Source organism: Coregonus lavaretus, assembly GCF_964263955.1.
Source record: "Coregonus lavaretus genome assembly, chromosome: 27".
Taxonomy (NCBI): domain Eukaryota; kingdom Metazoa; phylum Chordata; class Actinopteri; order Salmoniformes; family Salmonidae; genus Coregonus; species Coregonus lavaretus.
The window spans coordinates 30,255,688-30,275,877 of record NC_140014.1 but is presented as its reverse complement, the minus strand read 5'-3'; the positions used below and the strand labels follow the sequence as shown (position 1 = coordinate 30,275,877).

Sequence of the window (20,190 nt, the reverse complement as noted above, 5' to 3'; positions counted from 1 at the left end):
AAACAGAACAAGGTTTGAAATGAAAGCTCCTCTGGATTTAGGCACAGCATGAATGCAACATTAGGATGTTTTACACATTGTAACAATTGACTGTCATCCTCTTCCACTAACAAGGTCTTACCCTACCCCTGTTCAGCACAAACAAAACAAGTTAACTCCAAATATAGAATAATATTATCTATATCCTTTTTGGTGTGGTACTAAAAATAGAGACTGGACTTTTAAATAAACACTTTTAGAATCCCTCTGTTAACATGCATATAGTTTCAATATTACTTTTCCCCCATATTGATGCTTCTCATGCTTAAACCGTAGATAGACTAAGTTTACCCCGAGTGGAACCTTGCATGCAGGCTCATATCTGACTGCAACAGCTAAACAGATTAGTAGTGGATTCCACAGACTGATTGTGACATTGTTTGAAACATGGATCACACACACTTCTTGCCATCTGATGCCAGATGTTTCTATGCAATAATTTTTTCCTCGATTTCCAGTACTTTGCATCTCTTCTTTAGCTGAAATGGCTGGCTTTGGTAGTACCAATGAAAGTCATGGGCACGGAGGAACGCAACAAGAAGCAATAGCCGACCGACGGCTTCATAACCACTCAAGGTCAAGAGACGTAGCCTACTCTCGTCTTCTCCGGAATGTTACAACATCTCAGCAGCACAGAACAAGCAGAGGCCTACCACACTATTCCAGCCCACACACACACACTCTACTGTCTTATAAGTCAAGACTGGTTCCCTAAGCTTTACAAGCAAGGATAAAGAAGAAGATATTCGTACGTAGGGGGAATTCTGGATAGCAGACAACTTTACACATTAAAAAAAGGTTGTTAGCTTCACATTTACATTCTACCACTGAGTAATCAACCTCAGATTCCCTCTACTACTCTGAGCTCTAAAACAGCAAGTACACAACAATAGAAAACGTCATTAAAAGTCTTTTCACAGACGCACATCACGGATCTTAACCTTCTTAAAAGTTAAATCGAGGGAACGAGGAGGCGGGGCTAGAAAAATAAAACCAACAACCTCTGGTATGCGTTGTGTTGGAAGAGCTCTTTCCCCAGTATTAGTATCCAGTATTCAGTCCCACCAACACGCACACTGGCCCTCAGAACAACAGACAGCTTTGCATTAAAATAAAGCCTTCATTGGAAAAAAGTACAGAAAGTGCAAAAATCCTGAGATATGGAACAAGCAAACATATGTCTCCCTCCATCCAACGCTCAGCAGGTGAAACACTGTGGCCCTGGAGTCAGTCAACACAGCATGCACTTTGCCCTAAAACTGTGAACAAGAGAAATACGGGCAAGGAGTAGTTTTTTTGCCATTCTTTAAACTCTTTCAACACCTTAATCTTAAAACAAATGTACGACTAAGTTTGTTTACCCCGTGGTACAAGGGGCAGATTTGATGGCAAAAACGATTGAATCCAGAAAACAAGGGGGTTTCCAAGGCAACTGTGACTCAAGAAAAACTGGATTAAACTGACAGACTAGCTGATTGTTTCATAGTATACATCATCATCACCACCATCTTCATCGTCATGTTTTGCCTACCTGAGACAGACAGAGAGGATTTTTCTGAGAGCAAACTACAGCGTATGACTGGCAATGCTGACCCCTGACTAAAGGACTGCAGCTGTACGCAGGCAGCTCACAGGGTCTCAGCATGAGTGTGTCAGTGTGGAAACCTTAGCAATTGGTTTCACCAGCAGAACTGTATCACATCCCACCTCTGGGTTGAGAAGAACCAGCAGGATCTTAGTCCCGTAACATAGCAATCATATTATCTCCAAAACACAAAAGTAAAGAGCAGACAGGGAAGAAGGGGGGGGGGGGCTAACCACAGTCCACCAGCACTGTCCCTCCCTCTGCTGGAAGACCACTGGACTAATCTCCCCTTAAAAAGGTGAACAAACAAGTACACAGGATTCCGTCATTGCAAAAAGCCAAGGTGGATGAACCGATAGTTAGTTTACGGTAACTCAGCACTCGCTAAGAGAAAAACAACAAACAGACAAAACCAAAAAGAAAACTTGCAATACAACTAACTAAGCTAGCTGTGTAAAAAAGCCCCCTCCCTACAACAATCGCTCAATTAGCTACTAATCAAATACCCGACTATACTCTCCTATTCATAAGCAGGATATATATAGATAGATATAAATAGAGCTAATACTGATTAAACACAGCACATATAAAGGATTAGTTCCTTCTACAAAGAAAGAAAATATAAACTAAAAATAAAGTATGCAAATGAGATAGGACCCATAAGGTTTAGATTATATCATCAAGACAAGCACTGAGCATGTGCAGCAGGCCAGACCAGGGTTGTGTTCTTTAGGGCACGCAACGGAAAACGTTTCAAAACGTTTTACAACAGAAAACAGAAGATCAGCGTTTTTTTATTGGACAAGTCCAGGTAGTCCCTCCCTGTTTAGGTCTTGTTTTCTTCCGTTTGGTGCCTAATGAACACGACCCAGACGGAGGCCCGGCCTGGCGGCTGTAGCTCTAGCCTACATGCCCAGGCTGAAGCTCTGCATCTCCCTGTGGAAGTGCTGGGTGGGCTCACTGAGGACCAAGTTGGAGTCCATGGAGGGGTGCCAGATGCGCCCCAGGCCCTGGGAAACCTCCTTCACCAGGTTGTGGACGGGGTCACCCTCCATGAAGACCCCCTGGTCCGGGTCGAAGTCGATACTCTCCTCGGACACGGCCAGGACCTTAAGGCTGGAGCCACGCAGACGGGAGATGGCCACCAGGTTGTGGGACCACACAGTGTAGCCTGTGGTGTTCAGACAGAGGAGAATCACATTGAACACCACTGTAGAAAGAACATACTGCATACTGAATATAAACAAACTCCAATTGCTCTGTGCTATACAAATCAACATGCTGCCAATATGACCTCTACACACACACTAGACATAACATTACTCCTAGAAAATAACCAGTTATACATCTTTCTTTCTATCAGAGCAACTTGTAGAACCCATGATATTGGAAATCAAAATCACTCCCATTAAAATGTTAGGCTACACTAAAAGTGTTCAGCTATGTAATACTAGCTTTTGACCCAGGCTGACTCACCGTGGATGACCAGGACAGAGAGGTGTACGCAGCGCCAGGCCAGCAGGACCAGCGGGTCCTCGTTGCGGTTGACGCTGAGGTCAGGGAAGCCGGTGTCATCCCTCATCAGGACGAAGTGGCTCAGGGTCTTGTTGTACTGCTGGGCGATGAGCTCCAGGGTGCCGTCTGTGACCAGGGTGGAGTAGCTGTCCAGGTGGATCCTCTCCAGGGGCAGGCTGGGCTTGAGCACCCTCAGCAGGTCCTGGCTGGACACATCCAGGGCCATCATGTAGACCCGCAGGTTAGCGCAGCGGCGGACCAGGGCCTTCCAGTCGTCCTCACTGGCGGTGCCATCGAGGGGCTTGGCCTCCAGAGCAGCGCCATTCACCATCAGGGAGAGGCGGTGTAGTGGAGCACGGTCTCCTCCTGCCAGTAAGCAGCACATCTCAGAGGTGAAGTCACAGAAGTCGAGGGCCAGGGAACGCAGGTGGACAAGCCGTTCCAGCTCCACAGGGGAGGCCAGGCAGGGCAGCTGGTTGTCCAGCAGGCTGAGGTGCTCCAGGGAGGCAGCGCTGGGGTTGGACAAAGAGGCCAGGGAGCAGGGGGTTACCACACCCAGCATGAAGGCTGAGGACAGCCACTTCATCTGCCTGCTGTTAGACAAAACTTCTACTAACAGCTGCTGGATCCTACTCCAGGCCAGAGGAATACACACAGAGACAGAGGGAGAGAAAGTTACAATCTTTGTAACGTCTGACTCTCTTCCATATCTGCAAATAAAAGCCTACTCACAATGAAAATGAATACAGAACAAAAACTAGGCAGAACATAGATCCTATTATATTACCTAGTTATGTGTTCTATATGTAATTCTATGAGGCAGAATTTCAACTGAGGACAGTTTGTACTGTGATTGTGACCCCTATATGCCCTTTTGTCGCCTTGGGCAAGATATAGCCTAGCCTTAAAGCCACTCACTCTTTGATTTTCATTCCTCCTTGGTCAACCTGGTTGAGATAGGCACTGTCCAGAATGCCCTCATCCTGAAGAATGCAGGTATCCCCATACAGACTCAGCTTCTGGAGATTTCTAGAGCGAGAAAGAAGTTTGAGCTTTAGACAAAACCGGACACAATCAGCCATAGTGGAGGTCAGTGACAGTATGTTCTAATTGTACTCTGCAACAAACATGACTGCAAACAAGCTCAAACGGTATGCATGTCCTCACCAATTTGCCAGAAGGCCTGTGACAATCAGCACCTTTCAACATCACTGGTGTGCACCACAAACCCAGCATTCCTCATATGACTGTACAACCAACATCTCTAGAGCTCTCTTTCACAAGTGTGCTGTTATTGAATAAGCACTGGAATTAACTACCAACAACGAAATGCCTCAAGACAGCTTTAGTCTCCCTATGAGGCAGTGCATCTGGAACTTTTCATGACAGAATGCGTCCAAAAGATATTGGCATATTGCTAGTACAGGTTTGAGAAGCCAGACTTGCATATGAAAGCATGCTGCCAATGTCGTTGCTGACCTCAGGGGTTCACTTTATAGATTACCTGACCATGACTACCACTGCTGCTGCAATGTAGTTCAAATTATAAACATGCCCTAGCAACATTCTTTGCATAACAGGCAGAAAAACAGACTGACATGTCCTATATACCAAGTAGCTAGATTATAGCTTGAATAGGCAAAAAAACTACACGTCAATCAAGCAGTATACGCAGAAATCCGTAGAGAACGACATAACCCGATTACGTAATGACATGGGCTTGTTTATAGTTAGGCTAGCTAAAGGTTAGCTCGCTGACTACGCAGACCCAACAAACACTCAAATTGACGAGTATGGCGTTGCTGACGCACTTTGCATTAAACATTATGTTGAATCATTGATGTATCCAACTACCTGTTGTTTCGAATACATCCGAGGACACACAACACCTGGTCCAAATAGGTGATAATTGCGTCTTTCCAGCGGCCAGGGAACTGAGGGTCGCTTTCGACAGATTCCATCCTGCCCTCCACTCCGTTCAGTGGCCTTAGATATCCTTCAACAGGGGCAAACTCGAGCTGTAGCTCGCGCACGAAGGAGCCAAACTTCCTCATGAGAAATTCTAATCTTGGGGTCTGTTCGGAGCCATAGCCTCCCCCGTTCGAGCCACCTCCGACACGCAACTTGAGCTCCGTCCAAAGCGATGGGTAAAACAGACACTCCCTCCAGCGAGAGCACACGGACGAGGCCCGAAGCTTGTCACGGTCGGACAAGAATGAAAATATGTGGACGATAAGCTCGCTAGGTAAAGCCATGGCTCCAACACCCCCGCACAGAGCCATGGCACAGGCCACTGAACTATTATTCGCGGACAGAAAGTGTAAATATAACCGTTTTAAGATTGTGCGACAACCGTTCTGTTCCGCTACTTGCTCTCTGTGAAAACAAACAACATTCAGCAGCTTTGCGTTCAATACTATTGGATCATACCACTTCTATGGCTACGTGGGGATGACAACAATACTCTGCAAAATCCCACTTTTGAAACAGGCCGAAATAGTTTGTTTTTCTTATATACTTTCAGTTTCTCTATATGTTGTCCATTTAGTTGTACTGACGACATCTACAAATGTAGTATTATTTTAATCAAACCATTTGCAGCAATGGTTTGACCCAAGTGCTGTTATTTTTTGCCATACCTCTCAAGTGCGCAAGGTGGAGTACTTTCATTGCAGTTGAGCCCCCCACTATTCTACTGGATCTCTAAGAATAAAAGAGTAAAAGGGTCATTTTATTGAATTCTCTGCCCACGCCAAGACAACCTCGTTCTCTCTTTGCACACTATCTCTTTACCGTTATAAATGTAATAGTGTAGATACCATTTTATTAACCTTCTAGCATAGCCTTTTCCAATATTGTAACGTTAGACTTCTAAATGCAATTATTTTTTCACAGATAATCTATCCAATATCAGATACCGATCATCACATTTAGGGGTATTTGATTGAATGCCATTTGTTGCATTCCACTATTTCACAAAATCCACAATTCTGATATATATATATATATATATATATATATATATTTTTTTTTTAAAGCCGCAAACTGATGGGATGGGAAAGAAGAATCAAACCCATAGAATTATGATTTAGAATAGTAGAATGGTTTTGAACCTTCTTATGATGGTCCAAAGGTCAGCCATGTTGGTCAGGGAGTTGGTCAACCATGGTTTACCAGTGCTGTGATAAGATATTGTGTGAAACAAGGAATGTGAATAATTTATGTGCACTGTATGTGTATTAGATAGCTAGCCAGACAGTTTTAGAGAAATGATTCCATAAATTTTTCCAAATTAACTGCCAATATGCCAACATTCCATTCAAATGATGCAGTCAAACCACAGCGATACACTGGCTCAAATCAGTTGATGATAGTACATAGACAAGTTGTAAATGCAACAATTACTGATATTGTATCATATAATAGCACTCACAGCTTTCCAAGAAAAAACAATCTGAGACATTTATGGTCTACATATATTTTAGAGGCTATTTATACATTAAATTGGTATAAAACCTGTATAAACAGTATTTATAATTATATGACACTATTTTAGGTTGACTATAATTACATTACACAATTTCTGATACATCATATGCCTTACTTTTATTTTCCTGCATAAGTAAAAGCAGGAAATGCATCAGCTATGCCTCTACTGCCATTCATTCCAATTAGACAGTTTTGGGATTTCTCCCTGACCAAGATGGCTGCCATTTTGTCCCATTCTCGAACTTTGAGGGTTTATAACATTTCCCCTCTAGTAATTTAATAGGATCTTTATGACCAAACCCCTATCTACGTCATTTCCGAAATTTGAGAGAGGAGACAGAAGTGAGATGGCAGAGCTGTCACTGTATCTTACTAATGTCAACATCTCTTTGGGGAAAGCTATGGACGCTGAAAAGGTGCGATTATTACCATTTTAGACCTGTTCTCATGAGTTTAACAAACAAAAAAACGATTGTGTGTTGTGTTTGTTTTAGCTAGCGATCTAACGTTACTTCCTTGTAGCATCAGCAGCTAGCTATATATCTAGCTATCTATCTCGAACGTGAATAAATATGTGCATGCTGTAGGCAATTTTTTCACAATTATACCACATACATAGTTAGCTACCATAGTTGCATAGACAGCTACGAAGCAATCACTCACAGAAACTGCTTGAAAAACCTTTTGGATTTTTTTCATTCAAATGGTGATTTACTAACCTCATAATAATGTGAGACAAATGTCAAAAGCCCTATAATGTAGCTGCTACGTTTTCTATTGGTAACATGGTAGTAAAATCCTGTTTCTACCAGCTGTAACCAAACACGTCTTGAGAATAGACTGTTTTTGTTGTTGTTGTTGTTGATTATGATGATTGACAGAGCTCCAATATGGTGAAGGAGTTTGAGAGTGTGGAGCTGGGAGACATAGGGATGAAGAAGCAGAAGGTGCCCCGTAGAACGATTTACTTTGCCAGTGGAGAGACCATGGAGGAATACAGTACAGATGAAGAAGAAGAGGAGGAAGTGCAAGCTTCTATAGCTGTTAAGACCTCAGCTGACCCTGTTGGTTTTTATGCCCTTATAAATTAAAATGTGACTTTACTCCATTACATGAGCTTGAATAGAATGAAACATTCCTGCATTTCGTTAACTTTGTTTTCTTCTTGTGTCATATTTTTGTTACAGTCCAGGTTGACTTGGGGTCCATATTTTTTGTTTCACATGTGGAGAGTGGCAACCTCCACTATTTCAGGTAAATGTGGTATTACGTATACTAGACTCTAAATATACACACATATGATGAGTGTCAAAATATAGCCTATATAAATGTAATGCTCTGTGTCTTGGAAATACTGTGCCTCTGCCTTGTGCTTTTCACTTTCAGTTTGTGACTATCTTGGGGAGAGAATGGCCTCATTGTTTGGTATTACCTCACCCAAGTACCAGTATGCTATTGACGAGTACTACAGAATGAAAAAGGAGGTACGTTGTCTTGTGTATGGGGAAGCATCTACTGACAGACCTTGGAATGCTTCATTACTACTAATGTGTTACTACTATTTTGTCACTACTCCTTGTTACTACTCCAAGGTGCAGTTTAATGTTCATGTTGTGACTGACAGGAGGATGAGGAGGAGGAGGAGAACCGGCTGTCTGAGGAGGCAGAGCGTCGTTTTAAGGAGGAGCGCGACCAGGAGATCCAGCAGCCAGCCATGGAGCAGCCGGAGGGCAAAGCCTCCTTCGTCAACGTCACCTTCGAGCTGGATCAAGATGCCACACCTGATTCCAACAGATTCCCTGCCCCCATCCCCACCGAACAGTTCAATTAAATTGACATCTTCACATTTCACAATGTAGCCTCCTCAGCATTTTTGCTATAGTGTAGTTCTTATTTTTGTATCATATTGATCATGTTCTATTAGTACTGCAAGTCAGACATGAGACAAAATACATATTTTTTAGTTGCTGCGTTGTCGATATGCTTTAACTTTTGTGTGCAATGAACATTGCTGTGCTGTGTGTCAGTGAATGAGCACACAAATTATAGATATGATGCTGATTTTAACTATTTGCGGGTTTAAGAGATTTCTCTGATACATTTTTTCAGGTACTTAATAACATTGTTATACAATAAGTTAGCAGCGAGATAAGTGACCTTTCTAAAACCATTCCATTGGTGCACAATGTTATTTGAATAGTTGATTTATTTCAGTTGGAAATTGCTTTTTATATTCATTGTCAACCATGACAATTTTCACCTTAAAATACCCACAAATATCCTATTGTTTTACTATGATTAGTTCTGCAGTTCTTTTCAGAAAGTTCATCAAAATGATGTTTTGAACTGTCCTCCAGGCCTTTAACAAAACTTCACTCGTTGCTTGTTGGCATCTGTGCTCACACTTCAGTCATTACTATTGTCCAGAACCATATATTTAGAAATAGCCCTGCTAAAGCTGACCTTATCTGCCATGGTCCCTTCTGAGTGTATAACGCTTCAGAACGAAGCCCAAGGTAAAGCGAAACATGGTAAAAAAAAGATCTGCTGCTTTCCTTTTGAACAGCAGTATTGTCAAGATAACTACTTTTCACAGTCCCCAAATAATATGAAATGCCACTTTATTAGGGCTGGTTGTATAAGGAAAACATTTATTTTCCCATCCTACGGTATTCACACTACACACTCCTTTACCCAAGGAAAGAAAAACTACAACTGTTTGATTTGTAGGCTTTTTATAATAATTTTTTGAGTAAAATACATAGTATTTTCATTTTCTATACTATGTACACTACATTAATAAACATTTAAACAGGTCATACAACTGTTATATTTAGAAGTCTTGGCAAGTTATTTTTTTAAACAACTGAGTTCCAGTTGTAGAATCTTCACCGTAACATTTATCCTCTTCTTGCTGAGTCTAGTAGTCCTTCCCAGTTTGACTGAAGATTCATGTATCGTCAAGGTCAGCTGTGTTGCTGTCGTTGTCGTTAGCAACCAGAACTTCCCTGTTTTCATAAGTCCAGAATCCGTTGAGATCAATGAGGATGCTGGTTACTGTGTCTCCTTGGCTGCTGTTCACTAGATCCTGCAACGTGATCTTGTAGGGATCCTTTGGCTTCACCATGTCAAAGATCTCATCCTGAAGGCACAACATTGCAACTTTTTTCAAAACGACTTATTAAAATCATTGAGTGAATTATTGAAATCATTATTAAAGATGGAATCCACAGTGGGGTAAACAGCGCCACTGTCCGCCCCATGGCCATTGTTAGTGTTTTTGTTTTGTTGAAGCAGAGCTGGGGAGTGTCACGCATCATGGTAAAAGAAATGTCAGTACATATGCTGCTGTTCTATCACGCATGCAATGATGTCTGAGGGAAAAAACTGTTCTTTGTTTGCAGTAACTTCTTGTTGTAATATCGCAAATGGACGTGGCAGTTTCACCATTAAAGATTCCAGTTTTAAAAACAAAATCCCTACTAGTACAAATGAGAATGGAGTTTGAGACTGTAAAAAGCGGTCAGGGAACTTAGATTTTATGGCATGACAAATTTGAATCAATGTAACATTTGTATCAACAAACTCAGAATAGAGCTTGGGGAAACAAGGGCAGCAGCACTGAACACCTACTGAGCACTATACCTTCTGGTTAACTCCATAGAAATGCTTGACACCCACACTCTAACCCCACAATATTTCTGGATGAAATGGATACTTCAAGCTGATTTTACAGTAACCAGTAGTATACTTCAGAGTTACTTCCTCCATGGTGAATACGGTAACGGGACAAAGTCTATTTACCTTGACATCCTGGAAGGATACTGACTCCTGGCCATGGATTTTCATCTGCTCCTGAATGGCCTGGTGGAAAATACATGATGCAATGTTACAACAGTTTTCAGATGTAGATCAATTATTATTATTCTCATTGATTGTTTTGATAAAGTGACTTAATAAAAAACAATTGTTCACAAAAAAAGTAGATGTAAATGTAATCCCTTTTTCTCCCCAATTTCGTGGTATCCAATTGGTAGTTACAGTCTTGTCTCATCGTTGCAACTCCCCTATGGACTCGGGAGAGGCGAAGGTCGAGAGCCATGCGTCCTTCGAAACACGACCCTGCCAAGCCGCACTGCTTCTTGACACACAGCTCGCTTAACCCAGAAGCCAGCCGCACCAATGTGTCGGAGGAAACACCGTCCAACTGACGACCGAAGTCAGCCTGCAGGCGCCCGGCCCGCCGCAAGGAGTCGCTAGAGCATGATGAGACAAGGACATCCCAGCCGGTCAAATCCTCCCCTAACCTGGACGATGCTGGGCCAATTGTGCGCCTCCTCATGGGTCTCCCGGTCACGGCCGGCTGTGACACAGTCTGGGATCGAACACGATTCTGTAGTGACGCCTCAGCAATGCAATGCAGTGCCTTAGACTGCTGCGCCACTCGGGAGGCCCATGACAACACTTTTTATTCAGTGAGCAGGATAGCAGATGGAGAGGTCCCACTGTCTACTCTGCTGTCTCTATTTATTCCTCCGATGTCTCACCCTGAAGAAGTAGTTGAGAGCGAAGACGTTGAGGTAGCCCTTGTTCTCCATGTCCAGCAGCTTGAAGATGTACTGCAGCGCTGCAGGCTCCTTCCTGTTCTCCAGAGCCAGGACAAAGTCCAGGTATGTCTTATAGTCCTGGGAGAGACACAGAGTCAAGACCAGATTTAGCATCAAATCAGGTCAAAACACATTTCACATTTACTGTGTCCTTTGATGAAATCTTAGAACGACTATTATGTGATAATAGTCTTACGCCACGTGGTATCTGTGCAATTCTGAGGAAGAGTGGGTTTTTGATTGTTTCATACAGTTCAAAGTAATCTTATTTGGTTAAACTATTTCAACTGTAGACAAACAAAGATCTATAAACCTGCAAGGAGAGTCTTTGCAACACACCGACATCAATCATATATTCTAAGTGCTTACATGTATAGTAAAATAGGTCAGAAAAGCAGGCAAGGTTTTTACCATCTCTCCGTCGTAGGTGAGGCACTCCTGGTACACGCGGTCCAGAAAGACGCTGGTCAGAGTGCCAGTGCCGTAGCGAGACAGCTCCTCCTTACTGAGCATGCCGTTGTGGTCCTTATCAAGATTCAGGTACTGACCTGCAAAAGGGAACACAGGATCGACCATCTTACCAAGACAGCAAGGACAAAGATCATCTAGTATCTCTTTTTTATTTTAACATTCAGGTGTTACCGGCTTCAGATTAGCCTAATGTCTATTAGGCCATTTTTTTAATCAAATGCTGCTGCGTACCATAAACTCTAAGAGCAGAGGGTGCAGAGAACCAGTTGGATTCCTGGCTCTCCTTGGAAAGCTCCTCATCTCTCAGCTCGAGCAGATCATCCAAAAAGCTGCAGGCCAAGATGTCTTGAATCTTAATCTTCCCTGAAAATAAACATGAATAAATGGAACAAGATGTTATTTTGTCAGAGTGGGCACAGACAAACAAGTTATAGGCATGAAGATCACTAATCAGAATCTTACAGAAGTCTGCACATTTGACAATCATGTTTTTGGTTAGTTATTATATATGTAACAAACCAGTCCGTAGGGGATCCAGGAAGAAGAAAAACTTGCGGACAGCAGTGCAGACATAGAAGGAATAGAAAGACTTCTCCAGGCCATCCAGCTGAGGGAGCGTTGGGATCAGCTCTAAAATGTAGTTCTCCAAGTCCTGTCACATTATGAAGGGGAAATTACAAAGACAGAATATGAGTATATGAAAGTTGACTGTCCAACCACAACTGTCATATACGCTCTCCCAAAAATTCACAAGAGCATGACGCCACCTATATACCAGGCAGGCCCATTGTGAGTAGTAACGGATCTCTGACAGAGAATATCTGTACCTTTGTAAACCATGTTGTGAAACCCTGGGCGATCTCCCTCCCCACGTATACTAGAGACTATTGATTTTATAAATGTTTTTAAATCTGTGGACCATATACCTGAAAATTATATTCTGTGCACTTTTGATGTTACCAGTCTATATACTAACATCCCCCATCAGGGTGGCCTAGAGGCCCTCAAGTTCAACCTCAGTGAACGTCCCTCTAATGCTCTTCCCAGCACCAATTGTATTGTGGACTTGGCTGAACTGGTAGTAACCTCCAACTATTTTCTCTTCAGAGGAGACTTTTTCCTCCAGACCAAAGGGACAGCGATGGGGAGCACTATGGCTCCTAATTATGCTAACCTATATCTAGGAATGTTTGAAAAACAGGTGGTGCTGAATCCAGACCTTAACCCTTTTCTCTCCAATATTCTCAGAATTCTGAGATATTTGGATGACATTTTCGTGATTTATACAGGGACCCAGGAATAACTTTTGGAATTCCATGCTTATCTAAACTATGAATGAACACCTTCATTTCACCAATAACTTTAACCTATCACAAATCAGTTTTCTTGATGTGATGGTTATTAAGGACAAAACCTCCCTCTCTACAGATCTCTATAGGAAACCTACAGACAGGAACACCCTCCTTAGAGGTGACAGCTTTCATCCACGTCCACTTATTAAAAGTCTCCCTATAAGTCAATTCAGTCGCATCAGAAGAATATGCAGCTCTGAAAACAGACACGGACCTCACACAAAGGTTTAAGGAAAGGGGGTACAAAGACAATTGGGTAAAACATGCCAATGATCGTTTTGAAGGACTAACACAGTTGGAAAGCCACCAACCAAAAGTTTAAGAAAAAGCAGAACATGTCCCCTCATGCTTCACTCAATACTCACCATTGGGGAAGGCATTTAAGGACATTATCAGGATGGTACATTATTGATACTGACCCACAAATGAAACCCATTTTTAAATATCCCCCACGTATGGTCTTTAAAAGACCCCTAAACATGAGACATTGTGGTTAAATCTGATTACCCACCAGAGAAAAGGGAAACTTTCTTGGACAAGGTTCTGGAGGATAATTACAAATGTGGCCAATGTGCTCAACGCAGCTTCACGTACAAATGCAACTCATTTAACCACCCCCACACAGGACAAAGATTTAAGATCAAAGGCCTGATTACCTGCATGTCCACAAATGTTATTTACATGTTGAAATGTCCTTGTGGTCTGTCTTACATAGGGAAAACCCATAGAAGCCTTAAGACACAGATCAGTGAGCACTGCAGCAATATACGGACAGGTGAGACAAGAAATCTGGTTGCTGTTCATTTTACAAGCTGGACATCCTATTAGTTATCTGAGATACATTGGAATAGAAATAGTCAAGATGTCACGCAGGGGAGGGGACATTGAGAGGAAACTTCTTCAAAGGGAATCTTTCTGGATCCACAGGCTCAACACACTGTCTCCTCTTGGCCTTAACGTGGAGTTTGACTTGAAACCATTTTTATAGTTTCAAAATGTCCAAATCTTGTTAGTTTTTTTCCTAATTGAATATTGTATGTATATTACTGTAAATATTGATCACATTCCTTGTGTATGATCATATATTTTGATACATTGAATGTTAATATTGTGAATCTATGTTTTTTCATTTTTTACCTCCTGTTTCAGGAAGTGATGTCACTGAGTACTGCCCCTATATATAGGACCTTCCACCCCCACCTGGGATATGGATGCCTGATGAAGACCTAAGGGTCGAAACGTTGTTAGAAATAAATATCACCTGGGAGCATGAGCAGCAGTGTGCGGCGTTTTCCTTTCTGTTTACATTACAAAACACACATCATCTCAACAGTAAGTCCAACCTTAATTCTAAACAGTCTGATGTTCAACCTATAGTGAATCTGGGGCAACTTGGACAATTTACACCCCAAAAGTCATAACATTTGTCGCTTTGCTGGAAAATACAGCAATACAGAATGATTATTCAAAGGTAGAAGGGTCAATGAGAAGAACATGTCACAGAGAAGAACAACACCCTGTAAGCAGAGATGCTTCACAGGAGGGTGGTTCCTGCATCATGGTCATAGTACACATCTCTGAAAAGCACAAATGGGTCTCAATAGGAATCATGAGAAGGTAGGGAGGGAAGGGTGATATTTCACTAAGGAGCCACCAACACAAGCTTTCAGTCTAAAAGTAAAGTAGTGAGAGTGCTTACAGACTCGCGGAGGTAGCCCTGTCCAGCCACGTCATAGAGACTCAGCCCTATCCTTGTCTGGTGAAGCCACACTGGAAGAAGAGACATGAATATCAATATCAAGACACTTATCTAACACTGTTACAAAATACCACCTTCACTTTCCCACCAAACCCAACACCATCATACACTTACAGTTGAAGTCGGAAGTTTACATACACCTTAGCCAAATACATTTAAACTCAGTTTTTCACAATTTCTGACATTTAATCCTAGTAAATATTCCCTGTCTTAGGTCAGTTAGGATCCCCACTTTATTTTAAGAATATGAAATGTAAGAAAAATAGTAGAGAGAATGATTTATTTCAGCACATTCCGAGTGGGTCAGAAGTTTACATACACTCAATTAGTATTTGGTAGTGTTGCCTTTAAATTGTTTAACTTGGGTCAAACATTTCAGATAGCCTTCCACAAGCTTCCCACAATAAGTTGGGTGAATTTTGCCCCATTCCTCCTGACAGAGCTGGTGTAACTGAGTCAGGTTTGAAGGCCTCCTTGCTCGCACATGCTTTTTCAGTTCTGCCCACACATTTTCTATAGGATTGAGGTCAGGGCTTTGTGATGACCACTCCAATACCTTGACTTTGTTGTCCTTAAGCCATTTTGCCACAACTATGGAAGTATGCTGGGGTCATTGTCCATTTGGAAGACCAATTTGCGACCAAGCTTTAACTTCCTGACTGATGTCTTGAGATGTTGCTTCAATATATCCACATCATTTTCCTTCCTCATGATGCCATCTATTTTGTGAAGTGCACCAGTCCCTCCTGCAGCAAAGCACCCCCACAGCATGATGCTGCCACCCCTGTGCTTCACGGTTGGGATGGTGTTCTTCGGCTTGCAAGCTCCCCCCTTTTCCTCCAAACTTAACGATGGTCATTATGGCCAAACAGTTCTATTTTTGTTTCATCAGACCAGAGGACATTTCTCCAAAAAGTAAGATCTTTGTCCCCATGTGCAGTTGCAAACCGTAGTCTGGCTTTTTTATGGCGGTTTTGGAGCAGTGGCTTCTTCCTTGCTGAGCGGCCTTTCAGGTTATGTCGATATAGGACTCATTTTACTGTGGATATAGATACATTTGTACCTGTTTCCTCCAGCATCTTCACAAGGTCCTTTGCTGTTGTTCTGGGATTGATTTGCACTTTTCGCACCAAAGTACGTTCATCTCTAGGAGACAGAACGCGTCTCCTTCCTGAGCGGTATGACGGCTGCGTGGTCCCATGGTGTGGTCCTCTGTAGCTCAGCTGGTAGAGCACGGCGCTTGTAACGCCAAGGTAGTGGGTTCGATCCCCGGGACCACCCATACACAAAAATGTATGCACGCATGACTGTAAGTCGCTTTGGATAAAAGCGTCTGCTAAATGGCATATTATTATTATTATTATTATTATACTTGCGTACTATTGTTTGTACAGATGAACGTGGTACCTTCAGGCGTTTGGAAATTGCTCCCAAGGATGAACCAGACTTGTGGAGGTCTACCATTTTTTTTCTGAGGTCTTGGCTGATTTCTTTTGATTTTCCCATGATGTCAAGCAAAGAGGCACTGAGTTTGAAGGTAGGCCTTGAAATACATCCACAGGTACACCTCCAATTGACTCAAATGATGTCAATTAGCCTATCAGAAGCTACTAAAGCCATGACATCATTTTCTGAAAATGTCCAAGCTGTTTAAAGGCACAGTGAACTTAGTGTATGTAAACTTCTGACCCACTGGAATTGTGAAACAGTGAATTATAAGTGAAATAATCTGTCTGTAAACAATTGTTGGAAAAATTACTTGTGACATGCACAAAGTAGATGTCCTAACCGACTTGTTTGTTAACAAGACATTTGTGGAGTGGTTGAAAAACGAGTTTTAATGACTCCAACCTAAGTGTATGTAAACTTCCGACTTCAACTGTACAATGAAACTATCCCTGTTACAAAATAACACCTTTACTTTCTCACCAAACCCAACTCATTTTCACTTAGGGCCCTCAAAATGTATGGATGTGGGTACGCAGACCCGCAAGCCACTGCGGCCCCTCATGATGAGTTCCGATTTTTTGTGGCCCCCACCCCATCAAAGTTGCCCATCCCTGATGTACAACATGACATTACACCAGACTTAGTTAGATAGCAAATGTTATGTGATAATTTTCTTCTGTAGTCCTTGGGCAGAAAACAATCAACATCAATACATATCTACAATATAACACCCTATTAAAATATCTATATAATATTTTATTTTACAATATACAACAATAGACAATATAATGATAATATTTTGTTTAAATGTCCCTTGTCCTAAGGTATCTGACATCTTAAGAGTCGGAATGTCTTAATGTTCACATGACTGGTTTGCCTTTAGCCACTTTTTCAGGTTTGCCTTGATGCTGTCCTTTTTCAGGTTTGCCTTGATGCTGTCCTTTTTCAGGTTTGCCTTGATGCTGTCGATACACCCGGACAGCATCAAGGCAAACCTGAAAAAGGACAGCTGTCTCCCGACCCCCCCTGTCTCAGTCTCCAGTATCTATGCTGCAATAGTCTATGTGCCGGGGGGCTAGGGTCAGTCTGTTATATCTGGTGTTATTCTCCTGTCTTATCCGGTGTCCTGTGTGAATTTAAGCATGCTCCCTCTAATTCTCTCTCTCTCCCTCCCCTCCCGGAGGACCTGAGCCCTAGAACCATGCCTCAGGACTACCTGGCCTGATGACTCCTTGCTGTCCCTAGTCCACCTGGTCGTGCTGCTGCTCCAGTTTCAACTCTTCTGCCTGCGGCTATGGAACCCTGACCTGTTCACTGGATGTGCTACCTTGTCCCAGACCTGCTGTTTTCAACTCTCTCTCTCTACCGCACCTGCTATTTCAACCTCTAAATGCCCGGTTATGAAAAGCCAAGTGACATTTACTCCTGATGTACTGACCTGTTGCAACCTCTACAACCACTATTATTTGACCCTGCTGGTCATCTATGAACGTTTGAACATCTTGGAGAAAAATCTGGCCTTAATGGCTACGTACTGTTATAATCTCCACCTGGCACAGCCAGAAGGGGCCTGGCCACCTCTCAGAGCCTGGTTCCTCTCTAGGTTTCTGCCTTTCTAGGGAGTTTTTCCTAGCCACCATGCTTCTACATCTGTATTGCTTGCTGTTTGGGGTTTTAGGCTGGGTTTCTGTATAGCACTTTGTGACAGCTGCTGATGTAAAAAGGGCTTTATAAATACATTTGATTGATTGATTGACTGCACTCTCTTACACTGGTTGGCAGGGTGTTCCATAATCCAGACGCTCTGACTGAAAAAGTTGCTGGCCAAATTTGTTGGACCTAAGTTATGGATGCAAGTTATGGATGTAACACGATAGGAGACATGGATTAGAAACTGACCTTTTCTCATGACATAGTTAAAGAACTGCATAATTGATATCCTGCCATATGGATCACTGTGGAGAAGTTTGGCATATACTCTGGCTGTGAAGAACTGCCTGGGAGCGAGAGGCGGGACAAAAAAACTGTTAGAAGAATTCCACATTCCATTCCAAGATATAATGTCAAAAATGGTTAATGAGCTTAGTGTTCCATCTGCTTGTGACACACATAGTCCTGGGGTGTATTCATTAGTTGCACACCATTGCAAAACGTTTTACACTGCAGAAAAACATTTTGCAACGGAAACATTTACTCTAAACCAGGGATCATCAACTAGATGGGGGGGGGGGGGGGGCTGGGGGGCAAATAAAATCACTTACGGGCCAAATGAAATGAGAACTATGCTCTGCAACATGATGTAAAAGCTGTTGAATTCTGTTTAGTTTTAAATGGAAGTTCATTATTTTGAAGCAGGGCGGCAGAGAGAAACGCATATGAACTAAAACTTCCCTTAAAGAACGAAATGGAACTCAACAGCTTTTACATCCCATTGCAGAGTGTTGGGAATGAAAAACGTTCTGCTACAGTGCAAAACGTTCTGCTACGATGTGCGACTAATAAATCCACCCCTAGTTTACACATACAGTATGTCTCATCATGGTATTCATGTTGCATTTTCACACCAGCTAAAATAATGCTTTTGGAATAATGTAAATGTAAACAGTGGTAATTCTGCTCATGTGATTAGCACACTTTGTGGCTCCAAAATGACTAATATGCCGAGTACTCACTTGCACTTTACTCCTGCTTTTTCTCCAACCTTTAGAAAACTGTCATAGCTTATCATCGCCTCCTCTCCTGTCATGGGTGGCACTTGATGTTTGTCCAGCAGAAACCACAGGTTCTAGATAACAGAAAGAAGGTGTAGGTTAAATAATTAGGTTTGATTACTTTAATAGTGCCATGGACTTTTACAAGATTCCAGTGCTTGTAAATCTTTCTATTTGACTAAATATTTGTTTGATTGAGCCAGATGTCAGTCTCACCTGTAACTCCTCATTGTCCAGAAGCTCCCGGCTCTTCCTCTGCAGAAAGACGGCTCTGGACTCCTCTCGCAGCTTTTGCAGGAGAACTTCATCCTCTGCAGGCAGCTATAGGGATCACACAGATATAAAACTTCAGAGATCATTATCCTTTCAGCCCCTCACAAAAGATCTTCAGTCCCGTTTGGCTCAGTTGGTAGAGCATGGCACTTGCAACGACAATGTTGTGGGTTTGATTCCCACAGGAAAAAAGTATGGAAATGTATGCACTCATACTGGAAGTCGCTCTTGATAAGAGCATCTGCTAAATGACTAAAATGTTTTTTTAAATTGACACACGTTGTGAATATCACAGTTGGTATAAAGATGTTAAAACAAAGAAAGAAACAAACTGATCTGATTAGTTAGCTAGAATGTTAGTTAGATTCAGTCAGAATGTTCAATTGCCCTGTAGTAGAAGCGTGGAATGTTCCTGTAGTTCTCTCTGTTGCCTCCTCCCCTCCACTCTGTGTAGAATTTAGTGAAGAGTTCTGTCTCTTCTGCTTTCTTCTCCTCCTCAGTCCTCTCATCTGAACATAAATGGATACATGTTGACACAATAAGGCTTTGTGAATGTTCAATAATTGAAATACTGCCAAGTGGGTGGATGGCTAGTTATCTAGTTTTTCTTACACACAAATAAATACGTAGCTAACTAGATATTCATAAATATGACTAGCATTAGCTAGCTAACTAGCTATCTAAATAATCACAACAGATCTAGCTATCGACGCAGAAAACCTTTCTTGGAGGATGCCAATCTTCTTTTCAAAAGCTCCTTCCAATGTACTACCGTATCGTTTGACATTTTAACTTCTGTTTATTCCTAATAACACGAAAACAAGCTAATCAATGTTTCAGAGCTTCTCTGAAATGTCGAAACAATCGCTAGCTCGCTTGGGATTGGTTGGCTATCGACGTGACCTCTGAACTCCTCTGAACACAAATGTCACATAGTTAT

The 20,190-nt window shown here is 42.2% G+C and overlaps 3 protein-coding genes across 4 annotated transcripts; 1 reads left to right on the top strand and 2 right to left on the bottom strand.

Annotated features, from left to right (window-relative positions):
• Positions 1 to 563: 563 nt before the first annotated feature.
• LOC311103087 (F-box only protein 33-like) lies at positions 564 to 5,519 on the bottom strand. The gene is made up of 4 exons (XM_084144622.1): positions 4,994 to 5,519; positions 4,058 to 4,168; positions 3,101 to 3,768; positions 564 to 2,795 (listed from the first exon to the last, which is right to left on the bottom strand). The coding sequence occupies exons 1-4, from the start codon at positions 5,419 to 5,421 to the stop codon at positions 2,530 to 2,532; spliced, it is 1,473 nt and encodes a 490-aa protein (XP_084000748.1). The 5' UTR covers positions 5,422 to 5,519; the 3' UTR covers positions 564 to 2,529.
• Positions 5,520 to 6,947: 1,428 nt separating this feature from the next.
• On the top strand, positions 6,948 to 9,274 carry LOC311102876 (protein FAM177A1-like). Of its 2 annotated transcripts, none has more exons than XM_084144329.1 (5): positions 6,948 to 7,044; positions 7,510 to 7,692; positions 7,816 to 7,882; positions 8,015 to 8,112; positions 8,253 to 9,274. In XM_084144329.1, exons 1-5 carry the CDS (start codon positions 6,976 to 6,978, stop codon positions 8,457 to 8,459), a joined length of 624 nt encoding a protein of 207 aa, XP_084000455.1. In that variant the 5' UTR covers positions 6,948 to 6,975; the 3' UTR covers positions 8,460 to 9,274. The 2 variants fall into 2 exon arrangements, with proteins under 2 accessions (XP_084000455.1, XP_084000456.1); XM_084144330.1 differs by having other exon boundaries at positions 6,949 to 7,044; positions 7,528 to 7,692.
• A 304-nt stretch (positions 9,275 to 9,578) lies between these two features.
• LOC311102875 (serine/threonine-protein phosphatase 2A regulatory subunit B'' subunit gamma) lies at positions 9,579 to 20,134 on the bottom strand (the record flags this gene model as incomplete). The annotated part of the gene is made up of 12 exons (XM_084144328.1): positions 19,971 to 20,134; positions 19,638 to 19,759; positions 19,194 to 19,298; positions 18,939 to 19,051; positions 18,166 to 18,263; positions 14,758 to 14,828; positions 12,226 to 12,358; positions 11,938 to 12,069; positions 11,647 to 11,783; positions 11,176 to 11,313; positions 10,433 to 10,492; positions 9,579 to 9,770 (listed from the first exon to the last, which is right to left on the bottom strand). The coding sequence occupies exons 1-12, from the start codon at positions 20,035 to 20,037 to the stop codon at positions 9,579 to 9,581; spliced, it is 1,368 nt and encodes a 455-aa protein (XP_084000454.1). The 5' UTR covers positions 20,038 to 20,134.
• Between the last annotated feature and the right edge of the window lie 56 nt (positions 20,135 to 20,190).